Source organism: Mesitornis unicolor, unplaced genomic scaffold (genome assembly GCF_000695765.1).
Source record: "Mesitornis unicolor isolate BGI_N332 unplaced genomic scaffold, ASM69576v1 scaffold45143, whole genome shotgun sequence".
NCBI classification, from domain to species: domain Eukaryota; kingdom Metazoa; phylum Chordata; class Aves; order Mesitornithiformes; family Mesitornithidae; genus Mesitornis; species Mesitornis unicolor.
In genome coordinates this window covers 18,186-26,162 of record NW_010177509.1, presented here as the reverse complement: position 1 = coordinate 26,162, position 7,977 = coordinate 18,186, and the positions used below count along the sequence as shown (strand labels likewise).

The following is a 7,977-nucleotide window of genomic DNA, read 5'->3' as shown; positions in this document are numbered from 1 at the left end:
GGTCCATCGCGGTGCAGAAGTGTTTATCACTCAGACGTTTCAGTGTGGGAGAGCAGGCAGTGCTGTAAGACACTGCTGGTGCTCTGGCTCACCTCTGCTCACCAGCCTGCCAGCAGCGGGCACGCAGCTTTCTCGGTGAAGAACAACTTGGGCCATTCTTCCTCCTTTGGATGCTGCCTCCTTTGGGTCTGACCCCTGCTGTTGTTCAGGTGGGTTTTATTCTGTTTTTGGTTTTTTTTAAAGGAGTCGTCACTCTGCACCCTCATGAAGTTTGTCGAGTTGGAGGCAAAATATCCTTTGATCAAAGTAGAGTGGAAAGGGAGTTTAACTTTTCCTCGTGAACTCCTTAAGGTAAGCTGCAAAACTGAATGGTTCTTCATCTGATGGCACATGCGACGTCTTGTGCTCATCTTCTCCAGGACTAAAAGCTCAAGCTGGGAGGTTTTCAGTGGGAAGGGAGGGTGGGGGTCTAGAGAGAGCACCAAGACATTGAGCTTCTGTCCCTGTTGAGGTGGTGCCTGCAGGGTGGGAGCAGATGACCTTGTACAGGTTTGAGCTTGGTTCTTGGGTGCTTACGGGGTACCAGTTTTGGGTGGCTTTCGGGAGTCCCTGGCCTCACTTGCAGGGACTGGGAGATGAGAGAGAAGGTCCTGCCCCTGGTTTAGCCACCATATCATTTCTAAATGACGTTGTCTTTGATAGAAGTGGCCCGTTGAGATCAGGAGGGCTCGTCAAAATGGCTTGTGACCATTTCTCTGGGGCAAGCAGCACACACTTATGCTGGCTGCCGTTCAGAAAGGCAGGGGGCTGCCCTTGGCCGTCCCAGGGCTTGGTGTCTGCTCCAGTGCTGTAAGAGACTGACTTGCTGCTTTCCTTCACGAATCTTCTCTTAGGTGGTTGTTGATGGCTTGCTTCCCTTGAACGAGGACGCTTCACTCCTGATCTCTCGCTTTCAAGAATATATGGAGTACGATGACATTCGGTACTTTGTCATAAAGGCGGTCACTGAGAGCATTGGACAAGTCATGCAGAAGACAAAAGAGGTGAATTGTTACTGGTGACATGGGTCTGTCATGTGTATCTTGTGTGTGGGGCAGGGAGGGACTGGTGGGGTACGGAGAGAGCGCACATGAAGGGATTGGAGTTTGGTTTGTGTTGTTTCTTGCTCACATTGTATGTCAGCTATGGTAAGACTGCCTCCAGTCTGAAATTGGAACGAGTTTGAGATGTGCGTGCTGTTGTTCTTGCAAAACCTGGCTGGGCTCTAGCTCCTGCTCTGCACAAACCTCTGCAGCTCCAGTGGCACTCACAGAACTTTCAATGCCGTTCTCTCTGGTGCACAACAGTCTTTTCTTCAGCTGGATCCACCAGCTTTGTTAAACCAGAATTACTTCAGAGGTTTAGCTCAGGTTTTGTGACAGGCAAACAAGCAATGCTCCAGGACGAGGCAGCAATAGAGAATACGCCAGTATGTAGATCAGCCATCAGCATTTCTTCTTTCCTTTCTCTTTCCTAAATGCGTTCAGCACTTGGGAAATGGCGTAACATTGAAGTCCAGCATCTTGTTCTCTGTGGTGCAGCTTGCTTCATGCTTGATTATGTGTTGTTTTTTCTCAGAGGCCGCCGCCGTTTTACCAGCAGAATGTGTTTTCCCTCATCTCGCCCATTAACATGCCGAACAAAGAGTCTGACATGGCCAAATTTTTGGTGAAGCAAGGTTAGTAAGTTCCATGTGATGAACTGTGTATGAAAAAGGCAGGTTTAAGATTTCTGTTGTGTAAAGACTTTATTATTGTTTGCTACTGAAAAATGCCTGCTTCTGTGATGGCAGTGATTCTAAACTGTTACAAATCCACGTTTCTCAGTATACAGAGGGGTCTGTCAACACAAGGACTCCAGCCCAAATTTTTAGGGTAGCAGAGGACTAAGTAAAAAAGGGTCGTGTTATTTTTGTAAGCTTCCACTTTAAGTTCAGTGTCTGTTTTCCCTTTCTTCTTAGATAACTGGGAGGAGTTGAAAGTGTCAAAGCTGCAGGTAACTGTTCATTTGGTGCTTCAGAGCTGAGATTTCATCTACTTAAAACCGAGCGTTATCTACACCGGTGTGTTTAACTCGCTGCTTGCAATTCCATTTTAGGCACACAAGCAGGCGTTTGAAAAAATGTGGCTGTGCTTTTTGAAGCACAAGGTGAGTGCTGCTTCTGCCTCCCATCTGCATTGCTTTCCAGCTGCTGGTGGTTGGAGGCTGGGGTTGTCCTGGCACGGAGTTCCTGGTTGTTATGCTGCAGATCACTCCTTACGGGCAGAGCTGCAGTTGGAGGTTCCCAATCGTTTTTGCTGGTGACTTCCCACTCCCCCAGCGTTCCCCTCTGAGCTTTAATGGCACTTTTAGTTTTGAGCACTGGCTTTGAAAGCACTTAACTGTCGGCTGTCACTTGTAAACACTCCCTTTTGGGAGCTGTTGCTGTAAGCCCTCCAGTGTTGTTCTTTGCCTGTGTGTTGCCTTTTTGAGCCCTGTTTTGCTCAGATTCCTCCCCGCAGCGATAGTTTCACTGTACAGTTTTGTCCTTCACAGCTGCCCACGGGTCTTTACAAAAAGGTCCTTGTCATTCTGCACGACTCCATCCTGCCCTACATGAATGAACCCACTCTCATGATAGACTTCTTGACAGTGGCCTATGGCATAGGTGAGTGAAAACAGGCTCTTTGTCCTTTGGGAGCCTCTGCAGCGTGGTACGTTTGGACTTGGGAGGGCTGCTGGACCCAGCACCACAGCCTGGATGATGAAATGGATGTGTTCTTGGCTGGGTGAAGCAAAGGAACTAGGGTGAGCTCTGTTGTCCCTGAAAGCGAGATGCTTTTACCTGTGTTTATCAGTGTTGTTGCTGCTTGTATGTAAGGAAGATCCTATTTAAGGCTTTTGGAAGAGTAGAGTGCTGGAGTGACTTCTTTTTAAATATAGATCACAGCCAGCAGTGCTGATACCTGGGCTGCATCTGAACTTGGGATGTGCAGATTCCCACAGAAATGCCCTTTCTGAGCAGACCTTTGCCTCCCCAGTGTGGCCCTGGGGAATCAGAGCAGCACATTTGTGTCTCAGTCCTCGGAGCCTGCTCTTCTGAACCACAGCTTAACCTCTCTAAGTGACTGAGGAGCCCCTGAGTGGTTTTAGGGGAAGCTGTGTTACCTTACAGCCATCATGCTGGCTAAAATTTCAGGTACTCCTTGGTTTTGTGTTCTCTGTGGGAGGTTTTTATAATAGAAACAAGTAGTAGCTGATACTTATTTTTGTATTGTATTGATACCTGTGTGCTTCCTTACAGGTGGAGCAATCAGCCTTCTAGCCTTAAATGGATTATTTATTCTGATACATCAGCATAATCTGTAAGTGAAAAGAGCCCCTTGTTTAAAGAAATGTGGGTTTTTGCACTTGTATCTTTATGTAAAAGGAACTGAAATGGATTTTCCGCACCTTCAGGCTGTAAAATTCCCTCAGGAGAAAGCCAAAGGCTGCACAAGAGACTCGGCTGTTTGGATGCTGAGCTCTTTCGATAGTCCGACCTTTTTTTAGCTGAGCCTAAATATCCTCTTCTGCAGACTGTGGTTGCTCAGCACTTGAAAATCGATTTCTATTGATCTGGTTACACAGGGAGGCCGTAGTCTTTGGTCTGCCTTTTGCTGGATCCTGTACCATTTGCAGTCCATGGATGTAGCTTCACATCCTGGAAATGGCTGGGCACTGTAAGAGCCATAAATCCACCTTACAGCTGGCTTTCAAGTGGTGGCTGTGGAGAGACACCGAGGAAAGCTGAGCAGAGCACAGTGGTCTGGGGTAGTCTGCAGGGAAAGCACAGAAACGTTTAGACTCAGCGTAGTCCCACTGTACATTGCTCACCAGCTATGGATGTTTTCTTTTTCCTTTCAACAGGGAATATCCCGACTTTTACAAAAAGCTGTACAGCCTTCTAGACCCTTCAATATATCACGTCAAGTACCGAGCCCGCTTTTTCCATTTGGCCGATCTGTTTTTGTCTTCATCGTAAGTAGCATCTCTATTACCTATGTCCACATATTTCCCTCCTGCTTTTCTGTTGGCTAGAGGCTGTTCTTGAACAGTCCCCCACATGTCTGGATGTAATGTGTTCAGTGTGCCTACTGGATTAGGTTCGTTTTTACCGAGAAAACTGAATCCAAGAGCGTTACTGTAGTGTTGTGTAACTTTTCATGTGCTGATTCTGAAGATCCACCATACAGCTATCTAACTTCAGGAAGTGAAAACGCAGTTAGTTAGCAGAGTTTGATCTGCAAATGGCTATGGCTGTGTTTTGATCTGTGTTACACTTTGGCTGGAAGTGATGATTTTTCCGTCTGTCTTTATGAATATGGAAAAGCAACATTTGCAGGCTTTTTATAGATCATAAAGCTGTTGATAAATGGATGACCTTTTGCAGACATACAACACTGAAGCATAAAGTGTTTGACAGTCTGTCTTGATCCTGACAATTCGTTGTACACAGGGGAGAAACCAGATAAGCAGCTGGTCATACAGTTGCTGTCATATGTTGTAAAATAAGCCAAGAGTAACTCTTTACAGTGCCATTAGGCACTTAATATCAAACCCCTTGTATCCATGGTGTGTTTTGCAGAGAGCAGTGAGATACGACAGATGGGGTCCTGTGGGGTGGGTTTGCTGAGCCTCACGGGTGTAGGGAGCTCTAGGGCTGAAAATTACCATCTTCCATCCCCACTCTTCTGACCTGAAGAAAGTGCCCAGATGAGCTGACTGCTGCTAGAAATTTGCATTTTTACCATAAAAAAGGACTCCTGCACGTTTGCATTACAGCAGCTTTATGTTCCCATTAGCAGCTGCACCGCTTTAGTCCTGGAAGTATTACGTAAATTTAACGCCGTGGCCCACGTATTAATTATACCCACAAAATGACGCTAGAAGAATGTAATTAAGGTCGCCTGGCCAGGCACTCAGAAGTTTATAAAATGACTGAATAAAGGCTGCCGTGTGAATGACCACGTACAAGAGCTGTGCTTGGCTGCAGCAAGGGCCTGGAGTGGTGCCATGCATCTGGATTGAACCGCAGGGTGATTTGAGATTATTCATGCATCGAATGGAAATGCCCCCAGATTTGTTCCAGGGAGTGCACAAGACCCTGTATTGCTGCTTGAAACCAGGATTCTTGCAGCTTCTCTTTACAGTGTAGCCCAAAAAATCTGAAGAGCACTGCTGATCTTTACCCTGACAGGCTGTTTGGATCGGTGAGGCTGCTGGCTCCCTTGCTAGGGCTGTTTCACGCTGTTTTCCTCTGTCTCCTTTCCAACAGCCACTTGCCAGCATACCTGGTGGCAGCGTTTATAAAGCGCCTTTCCCGGCTGGCCCTGACGGCTCCTCCCGAGGCTCTGCTCATGGTCATTCCCTTCATCTGCAATCTCTTCCGCAGGCACCCTGCCTGCAAAGTGCTAGTGCACAGACCCAGTGGGCCAGAAGGTAAGAGAAAAGGTGGGCAGGGGAGTTTTGTGTTACACTTTTAGCAACGGAGAGAGCAGATTCACGTGAAGGAGGAGGCGAGACCATAGCCCCAGTTCTGAGGTGTAGGAGGATCCCTCTGTGCGTGGAGTTTGTGGACAGCCAGCAGGCTGCTCCTGCAAGTTCTGGCTGCCTTGCTCCTTTCTGACCGTGCACCTCATGGTTGTGTCCCCTGCCTTGTGATTCCCTGGGAGAAGGCTGCTTTAAGCCTAGCACACCCGCCCAGATGCTTACAACTTACAAATGCTAAAGGACTGGGGGTGATGTACCAGACGCTGAGCTTGTCTTGTTCACTTCAAGAAACGAGAAGAAAATGAATGCAGAAACCAGAGACCTCTTACTCTGTCTCAATCTGTAGTGTTTTTGTATAGGTGGCCCCACTGGGGCCTCAGCAGCTTCTTAAGATTTTATTTCATCTCTCTTTGATTTAAGTGACCAGTGCTGAGTGTCCGTTGTGACCAAAGCTGCCCGAGATGCCCTTTGCATCAGACTGTTCTAGTTCTTTGTGCCCTACCTCCTATGCGCCCTAACAGTAATAGGATTCTGTAGTGCTGCAGACAATGCCTTTGAGTCATGTCGGGATGAGCCAGCTTGTTCCTGGATCCTGAATGTTTTGGGATGGGGCAGCTCTGGCTGCAGCACTGCTCTGGGTCCCTCTGTTCCTTTTGGGGTAGTTTACATCACGCAGGAGGTTTTAACTCTGTATCTCTCTATCCCTAGCTATGTCAGAAGATCCATATATTATGGAGGAGGAGGAGCCATCTGAAAGCAGGGCTTTGGAGAGCTGTCTCTGGGAGATCCAGGTATGTCAGCTACCAAGGAACATCTGCAGCTGGAATGGGCTTCTTCCATTCTCGCCTCTTCCTTAACAGATGTTGGCAGGGGGCAGTCCCACTTAGAGGAACCTACTGATGTGTGTCTTGCAAATGAGAGGAGTTTCTGGCTCATCTTTTATTCTGCATCCTTTTCTATCCTAGCATAAGAGACAAAGGCTTTGACACAGTCGAGAAATTGTACGTGCTAATTAGTAGGTGGCTTGTGACCATGCAGCTGAGAAGTGTGCAGTTAGCAGCTGAAACAGGCTAAATAGCTGCAAATGTATGAGGCTTTTTCTTGGCTTTGGAGGGGAGAGAGAAACTTGCTGAGCACTGATGGAAATAAATTGGGTACAGCTAGGTCATCCTGCAGAAATGGGTTTAAAAATGCTAGGGAAGATTGTAACATTCACCTTTCATCTGGATCATTTCTGGGATGGGGTATGAAGGCTGAAATTGGTTCAATTACTCCTGATGGCTCTGAAACCTTAATGGCAGGATTTCCATCTAAATACTACAGAGATTTTGTGTAAGGGGCCGAAGCAGCAGCAAGAGTGGTGCCCAAGAGCAGGAGCTGGGATGTGGCATTGGGGCTATGAGGGGTGGCAGAATTGGGGTCTGCATTGTAGACGTGGCCTGTGGAGGAGTCTGTCTGGAGCAGGATGTGAACCAGGCGGATGGGGCCTTTGGCTGTCTGAAATCGGGACCCCTTGCAGCTCTGTAGTAGCACAGGACAGCAAACGTGCCTCCTCTGCCAGAATTTGATGTCTCCTCCGTTGCTGATCAGATCTTCAGGGAACATTTGTGTGGGAAGCCGTATGGTGTGTTACCCTGTACTTACTAGATCATCCATTTGTCTTGCTTTTGCAGACTCTACAAAACCATTACCACCCAGATGTGGCCAAGGCAGCTGCTGTCCTGAACCAGTCGCTGTCTGAGATAGAGGATGACATATCACGGCTGCTGGAGCTCTCGGCTTATGAGGTAGCGTTACTGTGCCTGTGTGAATGACTGGCACCAGAGGAAAGGAGCCTGGTTCTGGATGCCATAGCCATGTCCTGTTAGCAGCTTCACTGCTGGGGAGGGGGCTGCGCTGACTTTTGGTTACCCAGAGCCAGAGAAATTGCCTGTTAAATAACAGCATAAGGCAGCAGTGGTGACAGGGCTGACTTTATATAAAGGTTTATTGCTGGCTCTTTTAAGAGGTTAGTGAGCAGTGGTCTCAGCCAGGGTGAAAAGCTTGTACTGAGTTTTGCCAATATCTTCTATTGTCTTTGTAGCTTTTCGATAAAGAAGTAAAGAAAACAGCTGCTGATGTGCCCCTGGAGTTTGAGCAAATACGAGGTTTGTTTGGGAAGAAAAACGACATTTTTGCAGAGCACTTCAGTTTAGATTGATGTGATCTCTTTCAAACACATCTGCACAACTGACTGGTCTTGGGGACACGCACGAAGCTCGTGTTGTGCAGGGTAATTCTGCTCCTGAAGCGTCTCCATGCGATAAGAGCTGGACTGCTCAAGAGGCGCAACTGCCCATGGATGGACTTGCCTTTGTTTCTGGTGCTTGCGTGCTGCTGCCTGATACCCGGGAGGGATTTTCCCTCAGCAGGTTTTTGGGACCTGTT

General features: G+C 47.7%; 1 protein-coding gene across 1 annotated transcript in view; it reads left to right on the top strand.

Moving 5' to 3' along the window:
- The window catches only part of NOC4L (nucleolar complex associated 4 homolog (S. cerevisiae)), a 7,921-nt gene extending 171 nt beyond the window's left edge, over positions 1 to 7,750 (top strand). The window contains exons 2-13 of the mRNA XM_010182111.1: positions 244 to 351; positions 894 to 1,043; positions 1,618 to 1,717; positions 2,000 to 2,034; positions 2,137 to 2,187; positions 2,575 to 2,686; positions 3,323 to 3,383; positions 3,928 to 4,038; positions 5,336 to 5,499; positions 6,259 to 6,341; positions 7,224 to 7,337; positions 7,634 to 7,750. Coding sequence (XP_010180413.1) covers positions 244 to 351; positions 894 to 1,043; positions 1,618 to 1,717; positions 2,000 to 2,034; positions 2,137 to 2,187; positions 2,575 to 2,686; positions 3,323 to 3,383; positions 3,928 to 4,038; positions 5,336 to 5,499; positions 6,259 to 6,341; positions 7,224 to 7,337; positions 7,634 to 7,750 — 1,206 coding nt within the window. The remainder of the gene's footprint in view (positions 1 to 243; positions 352 to 893; positions 1,044 to 1,617; positions 1,718 to 1,999; positions 2,035 to 2,136; positions 2,188 to 2,574; positions 2,687 to 3,322; positions 3,384 to 3,927; positions 4,039 to 5,335; positions 5,500 to 6,258; positions 6,342 to 7,223; positions 7,338 to 7,633) is intronic.
- The last annotated feature ends 227 nt before the right edge of the window (positions 7,751 to 7,977 follow it).